At 60.8% G+C, this 20,127-nt stretch overlaps 1 protein-coding gene across 2 annotated transcripts; it reads right to left on the bottom strand.

Moving 5' to 3' along the window:
• Positions 1-70: 70 nt before the first annotated feature.
• On the bottom strand, positions 71-17,076 carry LTBP3 (latent transforming growth factor beta binding protein 3). 2 transcript variants are annotated; one of them, XM_065883136.1, is made up of 28 exons: positions 16,743-17,076; positions 13,535-13,864; positions 13,186-13,388; positions 12,893-12,998; positions 12,576-12,668; positions 12,279-12,401; positions 11,624-11,782; positions 11,352-11,537; positions 10,790-10,806; positions 10,641-10,713; positions 10,374-10,463; positions 8,403-8,528; positions 8,176-8,307; positions 7,928-8,056; positions 7,566-7,688; positions 7,202-7,324; positions 4,352-4,474; positions 3,984-4,103; positions 2,996-3,124; positions 2,517-2,684; positions 2,247-2,330; positions 1,814-1,942; positions 1,572-1,709; positions 1,330-1,470; positions 1,037-1,198; positions 859-939; positions 646-777; positions 71-490 (listed from the first exon to the last, which is right to left on the bottom strand). In XM_065883136.1, the coding sequence occupies exons 1-28, from the start codon at positions 17,074-17,076 to the stop codon at positions 339-341; spliced, it is 3,906 nt and encodes a 1,301-aa protein (XP_065739208.1). In that variant the 3' UTR covers positions 71-338. The 2 variants fall into 2 exon arrangements, with proteins under 2 accessions (XP_065739208.1, XP_065739209.1); XM_065883137.1 differs by lacking the exon at positions 1,330-1,470.
• Positions 17,077-20,127: the final 3,051 nt, after the last annotated feature.

Below are 20,127 nucleotides of genomic sequence, written 5' to 3' on the forward strand. Positions count from 1 at the left end.
GTCTGGTGCTGCCCTTTGGAGACTGCGCCCACCATGGACATGGACATCAATTTACTTCGAAAACCCAGAGTAAAGAGGCACGATCTGATTTATCAGTTTCTGGGAAACGCCCTCTGGAAGGAAGGCCGGCAGTGCCAGAGAGACCCAACATCTGCCTATGAACCGGGTGGAGCTGGTATGGGCACCCTTGGAACATGGGGCTCGGGGAAGGGGTCTGCGGGCCCCGAAGGGTCCCTGGGTCCGAGCCCCGAGTCAGGGCACAAGCGAGAGGCGGAGCTCGCCTCAAGTGTCGGTCAGAAACTCCTCGGTGATTGCCGAGGACCAGACCGAGGGTGGTGTCAGCGGCGGCGCTGGGGCACGCAAGCTCCATGCGGGCGGCTGCGCGCGAAGCCAGCTTTGCAGACGCAGCGGAAGGAACCGCTCGTGTTCACGCAGCGCTCGCTCTTGCATAGTAGCCCGCGCTGGTTCAGCTCTCGGCACTCGTCGATGTCTGGGTGTGGGGGTTAACAGGTGCGGACTTCGCGACGGAGCCGGAGCCGCGTGGCGCGCTGGGCTTCCGGTCCAGGCGGGGTTCTGCAGGGCCCCGCCCCGCCCGCCCGCCTCTGGCCCCGCCCCTCCACTGCCCCGCCCCTCGGCCCTGCTCACCGACGCAGCGCGCGCGGGAGGCGTCTAGCTGGAAGCCACCAGGACACTCGCACACTGCGCCGCCCGGCCGAGGCACACAGCGGCCGCTCACGCAGCGGCACTCGTCTGAATCCTCCTCCGAGCTGTCCTCTTCTGCGCCGGGAGAATGCAGACGTCAACACCAATCCCAGCGATGGCCGTGGACCCCGCCACTGTCCCTCCCTTTACACTCACCTCGCGGGGGCTTTCCCAGCAGCAGGGGACTCGCGTCCCAGAAGGAATTGCTCTCACTCTGCGACGTCGGGCACTGGGACCCTGAGAGGGCAGGGGGTGGTCAGACGTCTGCGGCGTCGATTCACCCCGGCTCCCGCCCCAAACTCCCTACCGGGCAACCCCTCCCGGGCCGGCTCACCGGCGCCGCGCGGCGGGCACGGGCGGCACTGGGCTCCCCAACCTCGGCCCTGGCGACAGCAGCAGTCGTCGAAGGTGAGGGCGGGCCCGGCCAGGGGGCCCGCACACATGCCGTCCTCTCCGCGCTGGCTCCAGCACACGTCCCGCCGCTCCGGGGCACGCTCTGCGAAGGGGGACCCGGCGTCAGGGAGGAGCGCCCTCCCCCGCTCCAACCCACCCTCGGGGGAACCGCGGCCCCGGGTCTCCAGGCGGCGGACAGGGCTCTGGAGAGCCCAAGATGACCCTTGCCCTCACCGGCCGGGCTCTCGGGGAGCTGGCAGTCGCGGCCAGAGGGCCCGGGCACCCAGGGCGGGCGGCACTCGCAGCGGTAGGAGCCCGGCAGGTTGACGCAGCGGCCAGGGCGGCAGGCTGCGGGGTCCTGGCACTCGTCCACGTCTACGGGCAGCGAGGGGATGATGGGTGGGTAGGGGTGGAAGTCACGGCTCGGCTCGGCCAGCCTCCCTCCTGTTTCCCCAGCTGGCCGACCCGAGCCTCACCCATCTCCTCTGGGCTCAGACACTGGCGCTGCGCCGGGCTGTACTCGGCCGGGGGCGTGCAGGCGCAGCGGTAGCCACCGCGCGTGTTCTCACACACTCCATTCCGGCAGTTAGACTCGTCCAAGCACTCGTCCACGTCTGAGGAGAGGAAAAGCGCGAGTGGTAGGAACCGGCCCCGAGTCGGGTGATTGTGCGTGTCTCCCGGCTGCTTTCCCGTGGCCACGGGGGCCGGCTGCACTCACCCACGCATTCCAGCAGGTTCCCGTCGTAGTAGAAGCCTTGCTTGCAATAGCACTCGTAGCCGGGCTGCGTGTTCACGCACTTGCCCTCCTTGCAGATCTCCGCCCCAAACAATATGCATTCGTCGATGTCTGCGGGGTGACAGGCCGTGGGCGCCCTCGCCCTCTACCTGCGGGGCCACTTAAGCCCCGCAGCAGAGAACGTGTGGGTGCGGCTTACGGTGGAAGGGACGAAAACTCTGTACGAGGGGCTTTTCCGAACGCTGACGTAAGAGTGATGGGCGGGGCTTTGCGGAGGGGCGGGGCGGCCGGTGAGGGAGTGGGCGGGCCTCACCCCAGTACCCGCCACTGACAAGCACTGGCGGGATTGGGGCGGTCCAAACCTCGGCGGGCGGAGCAGGGCATGCCAGGTGGGCGGAGCCGTGTTGGGGCTTACCACGGTGGGTTGGGATGCCATAGTTGACAATGTTGTTGTCCTGGGTGTAGCCCTTCCCGTCCGGGCAAAGGCTGTGGAACTCAGCTACAGCGAGATAGTGGCCGTGGGGAAGGAAGGAGGCAGGATTGAGCGCGTGTGTGCTGGCTGTCGGGCACAGGTCGGAGCTCTCGCCTCATTTCCCACCTACCCAGGGAGGGCTCTCTCCCCCAGTCCGTTCCAAATGAAGAAACTGAGGCTCTGAAAAAGGAAAGGGCCTGCCCGGCTCCTGACCTGAGCTGTAGACTGGGCAGGGATAGATCTCGCAGTGGTCTCCCCAGCCAGCCCCCAGGGAGCAGCAGCACTCCTGCTGGGTGACATTGGTGGCCAGTACACTGTCGCAGAACACGGTGTCATCGAAGTTAAGGTAGCACTCCTTCTTGTGGTGGGGCTGCTCCACCTCTGAGGGGAGGGGAGAGCAGCTCAGGTTCCTGCAGAATGTCTTTGCCTGTCCACGCTGCCCACCAACCTCATCCCTCTATTCCCCCACATCCCCTGGCTCCCCTTAGCTGCACTGTGAAAGCCAAGCTCCATCCTCACTGTGGCATTCAGGGCCCTCCTGCGAGGTCTGGCCCCACCGGGCTCTCCCAGGCAAAAAGAGATTTCTTCCTGTTTGCCACATTCCAGAGGGTGGGACCAGGATACAACTCTGAGCCCCAGCTGCAGCTCAAGGGAGTTGTCTAGATTGAGGAGGAAGCCGAGAGGGCACTCACCCTCACAGCCGTGCTGGTCCTGGGTGGGCATGAAGCCTTCATCGCAGACGCAAACGTAGGAGCCCTGCAGGTTCTCACAGGCCCCGTGGGGAAGGCACAGACCCGGGTCCTGGCTGCACTCATCTATGTCTTCAGGGAGTGAGGTGAGCAGAAAGAATCACTCAGAGGGAAATGAGCCCCTGTTTGCCCGGGAGTATGCCTCAAGGGCCTCACACAAGATCAGAACCTGAATTTCCACTGTGACTTCAAAGTACACACGACAGGAAATCCACTCGCGTCTGTCTGTGCATGTGGGTAGTTGTGTGCACACTCTGTATTATTCTTCATAAAACCTAACAGAAATGACGTCCTAACTCCCAGCTCAGCATTTGGGGACTTTCAGTTTGGTCTCCCAATATCTTTAAGTCTCATCACCCTTTACTCTAAACCACCAACACCCTCAGCTCTGTGTTTAGGGCATAGGTGTCCACTCTCCCTTAAAACACAACTAGTTTCTTCCGGATCTCTGTGCTTTGCAAATACTGTTCTTTGGGCCTGGAATACCATCCCATGCTTTTCTCTGCTTAGGGAATCTATTTATGCTTTAGGGAACCCTATTTATGCTTCAAGTTCCAATGCAACTGTCGGAATAAATCACTAGTCCAGACCTCTTTTGGCACCCAGCACCCTGAACTTAAGAATCAATTTATATGTCAGTCTCCCCCAGCTGGGAGCCCTGGGTCATTGCTCAATATCTAGTATATAGCACAGAACCTGGCAAATATTAGATGCTCAGTAAACTCTTGTTGGATGAATGCATATAGGGGTGATTTGGCACACAGTAATAAGCACCGTTAATTCCTGTCATTATCACTGTTGTTATTTTCAGTGAAAGAGTAGAAGGATGAGTGAGTGGATGGATGGATGGAAAGACAGATCAATAGTGTGTCTAGGAGATTACTGCTGCCTGCCATTGCTCCTCGGGAGCTCTCAGCCAATCCCCCCATACCTTGGCACTTCCGGCCGCCTACCAGCCGATGCCCCTGGGGACAGAGACATCGATAGGAGCCATTGGTGTTGATGCAATCACCCCCAATGCAGGCTGCGGGAAAGTCACACTCATCAATGTCTATAGGGAATCAAAGAGGGGGAGAATCTCAGGGGCTAAGCCCAATCACACACAGCCTGAGGCTTCCAAGGCTTCCCAAAGAGCCCTGGGTAGGGCCCACACCCCAGGCCTCATCTTGCATCTGGATGGGGGCTGGCCATGGGAGTGCCTGGCTTGTTTACAGGTAGCCCCTGGGCTTGGGGCCTGGGCAGTGGAGGTCTTGGGGTAGGGAGGAACAGGTCAGCCCCCCAGCTCAAGGGCCCCCTCACCCTCACAGTGGCTCCGGTCCCTTGACAGATGGTAGCCAGAGAGGCACTGACACTGGAAGGAGCCTGGCGTGTTGGTGCAGATGCCGTTGTCACACACGTCCCCAGCCTCACACTCATCCACATCTATGGGGCACAGGGGCTGTCAGAGGGCCAGGATGGGACGGTCTTGGGCCTCTGCTACCCTTTTCCCACTCCTGCCCATGGCCTGGAGCACCAGAGCTGAGGTGAGTGGAGCCGGAGAAAAGCATGGGACCCTCACCCTGCTCCTGTGTGGCACACTATGCCCTAACGACCAGACCAGGTGCTGCCAGCAACCCTGGGCCACGTATGATTCCAAAGAACTCAGGCCTCCCCATCCTTCATCTGTTCTCACCAAACAATCCCATTCTTCCCTGGGCTTCCTTTTGCCCCAGCTGCTCTCACGGCTGCTCTTGCCCTTCCCCCACCTGCCGTGGCTGCCCTCCTTCCCATGTAAATAAGCTCCCCTATATCTTTGGTCTCACAGAATAAACTTGTTCTGCTTGTGCAGTGAAGGGACTTGGCTCTGAGAGCATGCTTCTCTGCAGTCCCTTCTGGTGGAAGCTGGTCGTTGCCCACACCCCAGACCCCTTTCAAACCACACTCTTCCTCTGAGGTGCACTTGGCCCCCACGCCAGCCTCTCTATTGCTGTCAGCACCCCCCTTCCTAGCCCCTCTCCCTCTCTCTTCCTCCCCATCCTAGGAGTTTTCAACGTCCATTTGGACAGCCAGGCCCAGCCTCTGACCTTACAGTCCTTCATCCCTCAGTTTCTGTGACCTTCACCTCAATGCCAGCCACTCACTCTCGGTACGAGGGGCTGGGATCTGCCCCCTCTTGGATATCTCAGATGCAGCTTCCTTCCCACTGCCTCCGCTGTTCTCAAGCCCCCAACTCTACCTCCTCTAGCAAGAGCCCATGAACACCTCTTCTTCCTCCTCACTGGTCTGGCAAAGTCAGAGCCATAGCCTGCTTCTCAGGATCCTGGGTGCTGAGCGGGGCTGGAGCCAGCCACCAAGCTAAGCACCCTGGGCCACTCCACTCCCTCTGGCTTCCAGCCCAGCCAGATCCTCAGCATGGCTAGCGCTACCCTCTCCTCCTCCTCTCAAGCCTTGACACTCGAAAGCCCCTAGGTAGCCCCCGTGCTCTTGGGCAGTTCCAAACCTCTACTGTTCTCCTCAGCCTACAGCCTACACCCCACTCTGGTGATCCCAGGTCTCACTCCTCCTCACTTGCTGCCTGCATCTTCTGGCCTCCCGTCATGCCACGGAAGCTCCCCTGCCAAGGCCACCAAGGACCTTCTCGTCTCCCCAGCTAGTCCTTATTTTACAAGAAGCTCTCTGTTGCATTTACCTCATCCTCCTCTTCCCTGCATGCCTCCGCTCCCCAGCTTCCCAGCTAGTGCTCCCTGGGCCCTCCCACCACCTCTGCTCCGCCACCTCCTGCTCCGATTCCCCTGCCTTCTACCGACGTGGCAGTATCCACAAGGCTCTGCCAAGGCTCCCCTCACCGGACCCACCATCCTTGACTGCACCCCAAGGCTCCACAGCTCTCCCCAGTGCCTACCCCGAGGCTCCATACACCCCCAGTGACACCTCAAGTCTCCACAGCTCCTCCCAGGGCACATCCCCAAGGCTTCACACCCTCCCAGTGACACCCCAAGGATCCACACCCCCACAATACACAGTTCCAGTTGGGTGTGTCTGGCCCAAGGTTTCCAATCAGTATGGCCCACCCTCTGCTGGCATTGCCAGCTGAAAGGCCCACAGGGACCACCCGCTCAACTGTCCAACATGAAACTTAATGTCTTCCTTCTCAAACATGCCCCACCCCAGGGGACCCTATCCCGGTGAGCAGAACCCACTGACTCACCCAAACTGGAAACCTAAGGATCCCTTACTCCCCTCTCTCCTTCACCTTGACATCCAGTTAACAAGCAGCCCAGGTAACGCGTTCTAATGTTTCTCTAATATCACATAACCTCATGACCATCCTTAGGCCTCTATTCTCATCAGGTCCACCACTGTCTCTGTCCTGAGTCCCCACCAGACCTCCAGCCACTCTCCACAATGGGCATCAGGGAACTTTCTAAAACAAATGGCCGGTCTTGCCATTCTTCCCCTTAAAATGCTTCAGGTGCCCCCTAATAACCTCAGGGTGAAGCTCAACCTCCTGGGCAGGGCTTAGGTGGGCCCTTCAGGGCGTGGGGACCTGCCCTCACCGGCCAGCCTCAGCCCCCATCCCCTGCTTACACCTTACATTCCCTGTACACTCCGTGCTGGTGTTTGCCTCTGACTTCGCTGGCGCTGCGCCTGGCATGCTCTTCCCTCTCACCTTTCTTCGCTTGGTTAACTCCTGTTGACCCTTTAAGAGCACTCAGACCTCCCCTTCTCCCAGCCCCGCTGAGGTTTCCCAGGAACACCCAAACTCCATCCAGTCCTACAGCCCTGCGCTCTACAGTTGGTGTCTATTGTTCTCCAGTTTCTCTGAATCCCAGCCCTCAGCCTTCCTCCTGATACATAAGAAACATTAGTGTCGGGGGGACTACTAACATCCCCTTTCTTTTATATCTTTTTTCCCCCCTCAAATTTAAGTAACGTGCTTTGCAAACGCAGCTTCAAGCTTTGCCTCCTAAGATCCTTCCTACGTAGAAATTCTGGTCGCCCTCTCCTCCGCCAGGTCCGCTGACGAAAGTAGTGAGTGGATCAGTGAAGGGGCGGTGTCTGTGAATTAGCTACCTCCTGCCCACCCGTCCGACAGACGGGGTGACCCAGTCCCCAGCTTCGGCGCGTGAATGGGTGGCGGGTGGCAGGGCGGGGAGGGCTGGAGCTCACCCAGGCAACTGCGGCCGTCCGGCGCGGGCGCATAGCCCTGGGCGCACGTGCAGCGGAAGGAGCCCGGGAGGTTCTCGCACCAGCCGGGAGAGCAGGGGCTGCCCTCGGCGCACTCGTTCACGTCTGCAGCGGAGAAGGCTCTCCTCGGATTCCGCCCCACCGGATGATGCACTGTGAGGGGGTGGGAGCCCCCTCCGCCCGGGATGGGGGGGGTCCTCTACTCCCGGGAAGGACGCCCAGTCTGGAGGTGACTTCCACCGCCGTTAGCCCCGCTCCATCACAGGGGCGACTCCCGAAGGGCCCCGCCCATTTGCTTTCGAGGCCCCGCCCCCTACCCTACCCCGAACCCACGGCTCGCCCTTACCGCGGCAGGCCCCGCCCCCCTGGCTGCGGTAGCCAGGCAGACAGGCAATGCACTTGAAGCTCCCAGGTTTGTTCTCGCATTTGCCATCTGGGCAGGAGCTAGGGTCTCGGCACTCGTCGACGTCTGCACAGTAGGGAGGAAGAGGACTCGTTTGGGAACAACGTGGCCGGCCAGGCGCTCAGCGTCCTCGGCAGGGCCTCCCTTCGTCACAAATCGACAAGGCGAAGCAGGCCCTCTGGGCTCCGGACCGAAACCTCTGAGAGGCCCAGAGCTGGGTTGAGACGGGGGTGAGGCCCTCCGCCCCCACCCCAGGCCGAGGGACCGCTGAGGACCCCCGGCGGTCTGGATGGGGTCTTCCCCACCTTCGCACACGGGCGGTCGAGAGGTTTTGAGCCGGTAACCGGAGTAGCAGTTGCACTTGTAGTGACCGGGAAAGTTGATGCAGAAGCCACCGTCGCCGCACAGGTGGGGCTTGGCACACTCGTTCAGGTCTGAGCGGGAGGAAGGGGGCGCGAGGGGAGTGCAAGGCGGCGGAGGGGATTACATGCGGTCGGGAGAGCCCCCCGGGTCCACCTAGCCCCAGCGCCACCCCCGGCCCGGCCGTGCTCACCCACGCACGAGCGCCCCCCGGCGCCGACGTGCAGGCGGTAGCCGCGGTTGCAGTGGCAGTTGTAGGAGCCGCCGGTGTTCATGCAGATTCCCCTCCCGGCGCCGCACGGCTCCGCCTCGCACTCGTTCACGTCTGAGAAGGGCGCGCGGGCGGGGAGGCGTCAGAGGTCTGTCGGGAGCCAGGGCCGCCCCCGCGCCACCCACTCGCCACCCACTCGCCACGCTCACCCACGCAGTAGCGGTGCTGCGGATGCGACCGGTAGCCCGGGTTACAATGGCAGGAATAGTCCGAGGGTCCCGGGACGCACTCCCCGTGGCCACAGATGTTCTGGTTCAGTCGGCACTCGTCCGTCTCTGCCGGGGTTGGGGGGTGGGGCGGTAGGTCAGGGGTCCAGGCAGGGAGCATTCACTTTCCGCCACGTCCCCAGGGAGGACCTGGATAGCCCATTACTAACGACCCGGATACCTGGGCCGGGTCGCACCCTAAGCTCGGGTGCTCCAATCCTAGGATTCCCTACACCTCCATCACAGATAACCCCAACATCACAACCTCCGGCAGCCCCAAACCATGACCCCAGGTCCCTGACATCCCTATCTCCTCAACTCCAGGAAACCTTGATACTTCTATCCCCACTTATGATACCCTGACCCCAGTAACCCCAATACCTCAAACCCTGCAGCCTCACCCACACAAACATCCTCTAGATCAGTGAACCAACACCCTTTGCCTTAGGGACCTGCCCCCCCCAATTCCAGAACAGTGGTTTTCCTCCCCCTCCCAAGGCAGACAGGAGCTGGTTTCCTGGGAATCCTGGCTCACACATGGTTGTGCATAAGTGGTCAGATCCAGGAATCCTCCTCACCCTATTTCCTACGATTCCTAGTACTTCGTGCCTCCACCTCTCCCCGTTGTGGTCCCGCCCCTGAGCCCTGCCCCATGCAGCCCAGGCCTTGATGCTGAACTCTACCCTTTCCCAAACACACCTGGCCAGTGGGCTCTTGCAGGCTGTTCTCTTTGAGATGCCTCTCCCTAGGCATCCTTAACACCCCCTCCTCTGAGAAGCCTCAGCATGTGTCTCTTCCTCCACATTCCCACAGCCCCCAGGCTGTCCCTGGGTGGTTCCTAGCCTGTGCAGACTTCCAGGGCAGTCACCTTCCACCAGGAGCTCATCTAACCTCCGGTTTTCAACCAGGCTGGTGGCTTCCTTGTGGCTTTGGAGTCCACAGAGACATGGGCTTGAATCTGGCTCAGCTGTGTGACCTGGGACCAGTCCCTGAACCTCCCTTAGCCGCAATTTTCTCATCTGGAAAACGAGGCTAACAGTGCCCACTTCACAGAGTATGAGAAGGGTAAACGGTATTTAGTATGTAAAACTCTTCAGTCAGTGCCTGGCCCAGGGCAGCTGTTCAGCCATAGCTAGCAATTATTACGATGCCCAAAACCCTGCAGACACTTCCCACAGCCTTTGGGATCAAACCCAAGCCTCTTAACAAGGCTCCCTGAGCCGGTCCTCCCCTTGTTCAGAAACACTGATCTGTGTGTGTGGTTTCTCCCCGCTCCATGAAACCAGGGTTTCATGTTTCCATGCCTTTGCCCAAACTTCTGCCCAAACTGAAATGTCCTTTTTCCCAACCCGCCCATTTCTTTCCCACTTCTCATTGTTAATTTCTAACAATCTTTAAAGCCCTGCTCAGAAAGCCTCCTCTCATTGCCACCGTGCATATTATCACCCCCCACCTCCTCCGCCCAGACTTCCTTCCTTCTTCTCTATTTTTTTTTCATAGCATTTATGAGACATACCAGATTTAGACTCATTGATCTGTTTGTTGTCTGTCTACTCCACAAGATAGGGAACTTTTTTTTTTTTTTTTAGGATAGGGAACTTTTGTCTGTTTTGCTTATTACTGTATCCCCAGCACTTAAACAGTGCCTACACATCGTAGGTGCTCAATAAATAGTTGTAGAATATATGAATAAATGCCTTCGGCCTGGGCTGACCACCATAATACCCGGATCAGTTGAAGGCAGAGTGGGATCTCTGCGGCACACCGAGGCTCCCACAGCGCCCAGCCCAGGGCCTGGCACACAGTAAACCCTGGATGTTTTAGTGCTCGGGAAGGATTGAAGGGGGTAAGGGAGGAGAAAAACTGTTAGGGGCGTGGCTTACCTCGGGCGTGGCCTAGGTGGGCGGGTCTTACCTGTGACCTGAGTAGGGGCGATCTCTACCGCACTTCGGGACGGGGGCAAGTCGGGCAGGAACCAGGGCGGCGAGGGCCGGGAGATCAGCTCTGCGGGCAGCAGGGCACGCTCGTCAGCTGGTAAGGAAGCTGGGAGCGCCGCCCCTCTCTCCGCAGGTCACCGGCTGGGAACTTCACACCCAGCTTCACCGCCCCCTGGTGCCTAGACTGTGAACTTCCCTGGCAGTGACAGCCCTTGAGGACTGGTTCCTACGGTGCCCAGCTCACCAGGGTAGGGCCGGGCAGGAGATGTGGTGACAGTCGGGTGGCTCTGCTGCGAGGACTGCTCTTCGATCACTGGCTGCGGGTGACAGCAACATGAGCCCTCTGTGTCTCCTTGGCCTCCCTGCCCCTCCCACCTGGGCTCTCATACTCACTGAGTCTGTGCTCACCCCTAGAAGGGAAGAAGATGGGGCCATTAAGTGTTGGGCTGGGAGAAGGGAGTCAAATCTGGGATTGGCACTCGGGTATTTGTGGTCAGGGTCCCTAAGAGTTCAACGATCATGTCTGGATCAAGCATCAGGGGTTAGATCCTGAGGTCAGGGAGTGTTTCCATCACAGGTCAGTGAAGCAATGGTTGGACAAGGTCCTTGGCTTGGGAGGTTATAGCCAGGGTCAAATCCCTGGGTCAGCGGTCAGAAGGTCAGATCTAGGGGCAGCATTTGAGCTGCATTAGTGCCCTGGTCTGGAAATCAAAGGGGTCCTGGAGTCAGAAGATTGAATCTGGAGGGCAATAAATGGTCAAATTCTGTTGATTAGGGTTAATTCTGGGGTTAGTTACAACATTGGTTAAGTGTCAGAGTATCAGCTCTGGGGGTCAGTGCTGGTCTGGGACTAGGAGTTAGAGGTTAGACTCAGGTCATATCCGTGGATCAAGGGTCAAGGTGTCAGACCTAGGGGTTCAGCAACTGTCAGGTAACAGGAGGGGCCAGGCCAGACCTCTCTCTTCCTCTGTGTCCTCAGGTGGTGGTGCCCGGCTGGGGCTCTCAGGGAGCTGCTGGGGCTTGGGTGGCCCATCAGGGTGCAGGAAAAGGGAGAAGTCACTTTCACCCTGAATGGTGAGCGTCTGGTGGGAGGTGAGGATGTGGTACCCCTTCCCAGCTGGACAGATCTCCTTGAAGGCAGCTGCGGCCAGAGCAAGGGGCAGAGAAGTGAGCATTTCCTGGATAGGCACACAGACAGCCCCCCAGCCACAAATGCCCCAGGCTCACCAGTGCCATCAGCTGGGCAGCGCTGGCACCTGGTGCCCCAGGCCTTGCCAACACTGCAGCAGCAGAGTTGGCGGGTGAGGCGCGTGGTCAGCGGGTGCTGGCACTGGTGCTCAGGGCTGACCAGGCGGAAACATAGGCTCTTCTCCTCTGGCTTGTCCGCTGCAGAGGCCAGTGGTGGGCATGGGCATCTGGGCCTGAACACTGCCCACATCCCCCTTCCCGTCTGCTCCAGACCTTGCCTCTCTGGCCCAGACAACGCTTAATCCTCATGTGGCCCCTGATCGCACGTGACCCTGAATTCATATGACCCCTGAAACCTGTGTTATTCTGACCTCATGTAACACCTGAAACTTCGGTGACCACTGACCCCATTGACCCCTGATTCTAGCTGCTCTAGACTTTATCCCTCCCACTCATCAAGCCCATGGTCTCATATGACCTTGACGCCATATAATCCCTGACCCCATGCGACCTCTAACACCAGATCTCATGCAACTCCTGAACCCACTGATCCCTGACCCTATCTGCTCTGGGCCTTGTTTCACCTGCAGTCAACCTTGACCTCACTCTGACTTCTGTGACCTCTGATCCTTACTGTTGGGAGGCTTAACCTCCCACCCATGCTTTGTGACCTCCAAGGATCCCCCAGTCTCACCAATGCACTGTGTGCGGGAGGGGCCCAAGCTATGGCCAGGTGGACAGACACAGCGATAGGAGCCAGGGTTGTTGAGGCAGTCACCATGGCGACACATGCCTGGCATCGCGCACTCATTGATGTCTGTGGTAAGTGAGAGTTTGGTCCCTCCAGTCTGGGGCCACAGGGTGACAGCAAGCTGCTCCAAGCACCTCAGGGTTCTGCCCCCGCCCCACCGCCCCCCTTGTCCACCGTAGGACCTCCCCCAGTGACAACGGGCCTACCCCTCCCGCCCACAGAATCTCCAGCTGGCTGTACCCTGGCAGTGTGTGCTGTTGAGCCTCTTGTAGCCCTGGGGGCAGTCAGTGCCCACCTCCCCACGTACAGGCCCTGGCTTCTGCACCCCTGTGTCTGCAGAGAGAGGAGAGCATGGCAGGAGAGGACCTTGGGGGGCCTGCAGAGAGGGAAGGGAGGGCACTGGAGACAGGCAGGGTGGGACGCTGAGGGGAATTGGGTGGGCAGTGAGAGGCTCAGGCTGCTTGGGCTGGAGTCTCCCACTGCAGGGCTGAGAGGGGTGTCGGCGGAACCACCCTGTGAGGAGTGGGAGGGAGGTCTCACTGAGCCGAGGCACTCACACTGCAGCTGGGGGCACTTGTGGCACTTGCTCTGGCCCCAGGCTGTGCCGATGCTTCCACAGCAGTCCTCCTGCTTGGTGAGGCCGGGGAGAGGATTGCTGCCACACTAGGGAGAGGAGTGTGGACATGGGTTACAGGGTGCCCAGCCCCCACCTGGCCTCCCTCCTGAGGCCCTTTTCCTCCTCCACTCAACCTGCAGGACACCCCCAGTTTTGAGCAATCCGGGTGGGTTGGAACAGGGCAGCCCTGAGAGACTGAAGGGCCGGTCCAGCGGCGACTGTGGATTCACTCACGGGTTGCTTGGGCAGTGTGTCCTGGAAGCAGCGGCCCAGGGGCTTCTGGGTGGGTGGCCGAGGATGCGGGTGCTTGGGGTGCGGCAGCAGGTGCTGGGAGGGGGCCGGGCCCTCGGCGTTGGGCCCTTCGATGCGGTGCACCTGGACGGAGGCCTCGGGCGGGTGGTGGACACGCACGTTCACCACAGGGGGTGGGGCCTGCACTGGGGGGTGGGGCACAGCGGCTTCAGGGCTGCCCCACAGGGCAGGTTGGCAGTGTGGCGGTCCTCCAGGGCTGGCTTCCGCCCGGGACCTGCCACCCTACTGCCCGCCCGCCTCGGCCTACCGGGGTCTGCCCGTTGCCTGGTACCTTCCGCTGAGATCTGTCCTGGCCCGAGGGGCACCAGGAAGGCTGCATGCTGGGCAGGGGGCCCCTCCCCGGGCCCCGGCGGATCGGCGATCACCTGGACCGCGTAGATGGCGTGCTTGCTGGCCACAGACTCGCCTTCCGGAGCCAGGGGAGGCAGCGCGCCTGTGGACAGGGCCCCAGCGCGACCAAGCCCAGGGCCTGAGCCGCCAGTGCCCCCGCCGGTTCCTCCAGCAGGCACCTGGCAGAAGCGACCGGTGAAGTCCGGGGGACACAGGCACTGGTTTCGGGAGGAGCACTGGCCGCCGTTCATGCAGGGCAGAGGGCACACCACTGGGGAGGAAAGGTGGATCAGGGCCCAGGCAGACCCCTGTCCCAGCCCCCAGGCCCAGTCCCTCACCCACATCCTGTCTCTTCCCCTCCTCCCTGCTTCCTTGGGAAGTTCTGTCCTCCCTGGGAAGCTGGTTTTTGTAACACATCTCACACACACACACACACACACACACACACACACACACACACACTACCCTGTAAGTCCCCCAACATCCTTATACCCATGGGGCCACTGGAGTCTTAAGTCTTGGACTTAAATCCTAGCTAGGAGGCCATGTGCCAACTGTGTGGCCCTGAGCAACTTACTTCCCCTCTCTGTGCCTCAGTGTCCTCATCTGTAGGACTGGCCTGTCTATTAAATGGGGCAATGCCTGTACAAATGCCCAATACACAGTGGGTCCTTAATAAGTAGTAGCAAACGATGATGAGGAGGAGGACAGAATAGCCTTTCCCTCCCTTAGGCCTTTCCTGGAAATCCAATCTCTCTCTGGTGCTTCCTCCTCCTCACCCCTAAATTCTTCCCCTGATTCAGCCCTCTCTGGGCTGTCCCTCCCTCTCTTTGTCTTGCCATCCCAGGGCCCACACCTCACCATTGCCAACTCGAACTATCCCTCTCCGGGACCGCTCTTAAGCACCTCCACCCGGGGGACCCTGTCAGAAATCAGCATCTTGCCTCCCCACCTCCACTTGGCCTTGAACCACCACTGGGAATCCCCACCTGCCCAGTCACTCATAACTGAGCCTTGGTACTCCATCTCTCCTGCTCCCACTCGGGCCAGTTCTGGCCTCTGTAATATCTCATAATCCATCTTCCCTCCTCCCCATGCCCTCTGCCACTCCCCTGCCTGTCAACATCCCAAGTGCCCCCAGAGAAACTTGCTTCAGGCAAAGCTCTGGCACAGTCACACCCCTGCTCACAGCTTGCTTCCTTGCTCTCCGTGGCCCAGAAGGAACCTTCTTTCAGCCCATCCCCCCCTGCTCTTTCCACGTGCACCCTATGCTCCAGGACTCATCTCCCGTCCCCTACAAATGTACCACATCTTCTGCCTCCCTGACTTTAATCATGCCTTTCCTGCCCCCTCAGAGCCTTGTCCCCCATCTCTGCATATTCACATCTTATCCTTCCAGGCTCAGCTCCTCCCCCAGGAAGAGAGCCTTTCCTCAGATCCTACCCACCCTCTGCCTCAGCTCTGGGTGCCAGAGGAGGTGCTAGGGGAATGAAGGAGTGGCTCAGTGAGAGGATGGGATCTCTGTCTTTCTGTCACACACTCATATCTGAAATCCAGCCTTGGGGACCTGAGCTCACACACCAGGCCCAGCCCCTCTCCTGCCTGCCACATAGCTGCCCTCACTTCCCAGGATGGGAAGGTGGGGCTGAGGCTCTCTGGACACCTGAAGGGCCTCAGAGGGATGGCCCACGTGCATGGCCATCGGGGCCTGGCTAAGAGCATCCCAGCCCAGCCCAGCCCATCCTGCCCGGCCTCTTGGGGCCAGTCTCTCAGGGCAGAAGGGGTGTGTCCTGGGCCGGGGGAGGCAGGATCCTCTCCTTCCTGCCTCCCAATGAGTCACCCATAGCGGTGAGGGTGACCTCCCTGTGACACCCGCCCACTGTGGCCTGGGCGCCGAGCCTGGGGGATGTGGGCAGCACGGATGGAGACAGCAGCCTGGGCAGGATGGCCAGGGGGCTTGGGAGGCCGGGCCCACGTATACTCACATGCACAGCCATCTCATCACACACACATGCAGATTCATTCTGACACCAACACAGGCTTACATAAACACTCCCATAGTGATTGCAGACATGCACCCAAGACAACACAAAGAAACAAGTACTTGATCCCAGTGTGCCACTCCAAAGCCGGGCATACCTCCGTGGGTGTGTCACGTGCAAGCACGCACGTGCACACTCGCACACAGACAGACACACATGCACGTCTCATGAGAACCCCACATCTGTGGGGTTCCTCAGGTCTGAGTGGGTACATGAGTATAGGAATGTGTAAGAGGGGCTGTTTTGCTGGTGCCATCCTGGGCCTGGCCTAATTACCCTGTCCAGGAGGGTAATTACTGCTGGGACACCTCCCCCAGCCTGGCCCACAGGACCCTGAGGGAGGAGAGCTGAGCCCAGGCCTGGTCCTCTGCAGAGAGATGTTGGGGAAGGGGTGGACTCCAGGTAGAACTGGGAAGTTATCACGGCTTGTTGGGGGGAGACTGAGGCAGAGCTGTTAAGATTTATGGGGGAAGCATAGATGGGGCATCAGGAAGAGGAGAGGCTGAGGACCCAAACCAGCCCCTACCTCCAGGCCTGCTCCCCACTTGTAAGGCCTCAACACCCCTCCCCTCTAAGACCTTGCCAGTAACTAATTCCCTCACTCCCAGCCCTGACCTCAGCTCCTCCTCCCAGAGAATGCAGGTGTCTACCACTGGCAGGCCCTACTTTAGACAGTTTTTAAAGACTTTTCCTGTTTCTTCCAGCAAGACTGTTTTTGGGGGAATACTTATCCCTTCTCTGAGACCTCCTGCCCCCGGCTCACATCCCTCAAAAGCCCCTGCTGCAGGCCCTGGCTCCCTCTCAGGACCCAGCACTTTCCTAGAGGCCTATGTCATCCAGGACCCCAGCATCACCCCACACCTTAGGCCTCAACACCAACCCAAAGCTGTAAAGTCCAGGCTTCCATGCAGCCCTCCCAACTCTGGCCCCAGCACTCCAGCCTCCCAAGCCCCCTGAAGCCCCTGGGGCCCCAGGCCCTCAGGCTCTGCTCTCTCAACCCACGACCCCCAGGGCCACGTGGCCTACGTGGCTTACGCTGCCATGTACCCCGCATTTGTCCAGGTGCCTGCCTTCCCCGCTCCCCCTGCCCATGTCCCCGGCCCTCACCCACGCGGAAGCCGGAGCCCGTGAGCGTATCGGTGCTGTGGCCGTTCTCTCCGATGAGCGTCATGTTGGAGCCCTGCTGACAACTGTCCCGACACTGGCCCTTGAGACAGGTCCGCTTGCAGATCACCGGCGCAAAGACCACCTTGAAGCGCTCGCGGGCCAGCGCCCCGCCCCCGCCAGCGCCCCTCTCGCCCGCCGGCCCCCCCTCGGCCCCGCCGCCCGGGCCCAGCAGCAGTAGCAGCAGCAGCAGCAGCAGCAGCGCCAGCAGCCCCGCCGCCCCGGCCCCACGCATCTCAGGGGCCAGGCCGCCAGCAGCCCCACGGGGCCCGGGCATCCGGGGCCGCAGAACCCGGGGGGCGCGCCCGGGCAGGGGCGATGGTCCCGGCGCCCGAGGGGAACAGCAAGCCGGGAGCCCCGGGAGAGGAGTAGAGAGGGCAGCGAGGGAGAGGATGGGAGGAAGCGCGCGGGGAGGGGACAGCAGGCGCGGGCGCGGGCGCGGGCCCAGTGAGAGGCAAAGAGATGGAGGCTGGACTGCGGGGAGCCCAGAAACTTCCACCGCCCCGGGAAGGAGCCCAGCCACGAGCCGGGGCCGAGGGCCTGCGGAGGCCCCAACCTGAGGCCGGAGCGAGGAGGCCGGAGCAAGTTGAAGCGGAGAGGAGGAGCGAGGGGAGAGGAAGGCCGGGCGGCCGGCCCGCTCCGCGCCTCCCCCGGCCGGGCTGGGCTCCCGCGGCCGCCGGGAAGAAGGGAGCGCGCGGGGCGGACTCAGGGAGAAGTGAGCAGTTGTTTTCCCTGGCTGGAGCACGGCGCGGCGGCGGCGAGGGGGGCTGGGATGCTGGCCCCGAGCCAGGGAGACAGTTTTTTTCTGTTTAAAGCGTCGTCGCTGCCGCCTGGGGGAGCGAGGGTGTGCGGGCGGGTGGAGGCTGGGGGGCGGTCCCCGCCCCAGATGCCCGCCCCGCCGGAACCCGCCGCCGCCGCCGCGCTGGGCCCGCTCCAGAGAGCCCTCACCTGGGACCGCTGGCCGCCCCGCCGGATTCCTCCGGGCGGGGCTGGAAGGCCCGCGCCCACCTCCGCCCGGCAGCATCAAAGTGGGAAACCGAGGCTGGGGTAGGAAGACGGGCCTTGCCCCAGGATCGCGCGGATAGTGGGAGCAGGTGGGGCTGGAACCCACGCCCCTCAGCCCTGGCGCAGCCTCCCTTGCACATGTGGGGGTCTCACCACCCCGAAGTCACTTCTTATTCGTACTGGTCCACTCCCCCTGGAGGAGAGGACTCGAGGAGGGGGCACCCCTTAGCCAGGGCCCCAGCGGGGTCCCAGGAAGAAGCCCTTGGGGTCCAGAAAAGGAGCAGATGGAACAAAGCTTGAAATCCAGGTTCCCTGCCAACCCCCCTCTAAATGGCTTCCTGATGCCCACCCTGCCCCCGCCCCTTCGCCTTGTCTGGCCGGGCTGGTGGGGCTGGCTCTGGGCCTCAGACACTCTGGAATCGCCAAGGTCTGAGCTCAGGGCCTGGCCCCCTTCCCAGGCTAACAGCCGGGAGGAGGAGGGTGATGCTTGAGGGCCCCAGGGCTGGGGAGGGGCACAGCAGGGCCCCAGGGCAGGGGTTGGCAGGGGCTGGGGGGGGGGGTGGGCCTTGAGTTTGGTCAGGGCTGGAGAGGAGCCAGGCCTGTCCGTCCGCTAGTCTGGAAGGGAGGCTCTTGAGGGCTGCAGTGCCCTGGGGCCCAGGCCATATCCCGGGCACCTAGCCAGGAGACCCCAGGATTCAGTCTCTGGCTCACAGAATTCAGCAGGGGGTAGGTGTGACCAGGGCGCATCCAGAGTGGGACACAGACAAGTCAGGGTGACACTCTCTCTCCGAGGGGAACGGGGGCTGCAGGCTGACTGAGGGAAAGCAGGTTCAGGGACTTGCCTCCAGGCACACCATGCAAGGAACTCATGGTTTTCACTTTGAGGGTGGGCTCATTTGGGGGAACTGAGGGAGACTCTTTGGTGGACCCCTGCCCGAATTGCTCAGTGGGCTCAGACCCTGTTCACAGGTATTGCAGAGGTAGGATGGGGGCAATCCCATGTCCCCAGGGGGGCTGGGAGGGTGTGTAAGGGCTGCCCGCACACTCCCTCGGGGCTCTGGTCCCACACTGAGGCAGGGAGTAGTACTGAGTGCTCACCACTTGCCACGTGTAGGGCTGAGCATTTTCTAGTCATTTTTCCCCCATACTCATCTGAACCTGGCCCTTGGAACACAGCATAAACAGACCAGGGTTAGAGTCCTAATCTCTCTGAGTCTCAGTTTTCTCACCTGTAAAATGGGGATCTATTCACTCAACAGACTAGGAACCTCCCGCGTGCTCCTGCTAACAAGTGGAACGAATCTCTGCCCTGCCGGGGCTTCTGTACTAGAGGAGACAGACATCTGACAAATCAATTCATACGTGGCTGAGGCTGGGACAGAGGCCGGTGCTGGAACAGAGACGACGAAGGAGCTGGGAACAAGAGAGGTGGTGGGACCTGGAGGTCCAGGAAGCCCTTCTGACAAAGGGACTTTTTTTTTTTTTTTTTTTTTTTTGCGGTACGCGGGCCTCTCACTGTTGTGGCCTCTCCTGTTGCGGAGCACAGGCTCCGGACGCGCAGGCTCAGAAGCCATGGCTCACGGGCCCAGCCGCTCCGCGGCATGTGGGATCCTCCCGGACCGTGGCACGAACCCGTGTCCCCTGCATCGGCAGGCGGACTCTCAACCACTGTGCCACCAGGGAAGCCCGAAGGGACTTTTGAGCCAGGAGCTGGAGAAGGAGCAGGAGTTAACAGCCAGGCGGTGGGGAGAGCCTGTAGGACGCCCGAGGAGTCGAGGGGCCTGTGTTAAGGAGACAATTTACACAGGGGCATGCGGGGTGAAGGGTAGGAAAGAGATTCATTTCTTCTAGGAGCTGAGAGAAGGCCAGCGGAGCAACGGGGTGGGGAGGTGGAGAGAGGGCATCCGGAGGCGGAGGCGGGAGGCCACGGTGAGGAATCTGAGTTTTATTTTCATTGCCATGGGGCTGTATCAGAGCAAGAGGGGGTGCTGATGCCATCGTCCCAGGAGAGAGGACTCAGCTTGGACGCGGTGGAGATGTGTTTGGGGAGTGGAATCTAGAGACTAGGTAAAGTGGAGGGTGCACAAGAGGCGGGTGGTGTGACTGGCTCCCAGGTGTTTGGCCTGAGCCCCTGGGTGGGTGAGGAAGGCGGCAGAAGAGAGGGAGACCTGGGGGAGAGTGTGGGGCTCTGTTTGCAACTTGCCAAGTTTGAGATGCTTGTGTCATCCACGTGGAGATGTCTCAATCCAGGGGTCTGGAGCTCAAACAGAATGTCTGCCCTGGAGACACAGACTTGGGGTCCTCCGCCTACAGGGGCATTTAT

The sequence above is a fragment of the Phocoena phocoena genome, chromosome 8 (assembly GCF_963924675.1).
Source record: "Phocoena phocoena chromosome 8, mPhoPho1.1, whole genome shotgun sequence".
Lineage (NCBI taxonomy): Eukaryota > Metazoa > Chordata > Mammalia > Artiodactyla > Phocoenidae > Phocoena > Phocoena phocoena.

Bases quoted from the DNA above. Each gene is read 5' to 3' on its own strand.
- LTBP3 (XM_065883136.1), bottom strand. From the start codon at position 17,076: ATGCCCGGGCCCCGTGGGGCTGCTGGCGGCCTGGCCCCTGAGATGCGT. The intron at 2,685-2,995 runs GTGAGTGCCCTC...CCCTCCCCTCAG, and splicing joins GGACCAGCACGGCTGTGAGG to AGGTGGAGCAGCCCCACCAC. The intron at 2,331-2,516 runs GTCAGGAGCCGG...ATCTCGCTGTAG, and splicing joins CTGCCCAGTCTACAGCTCAG to CTGAGTTCCACAGCCTTTGC.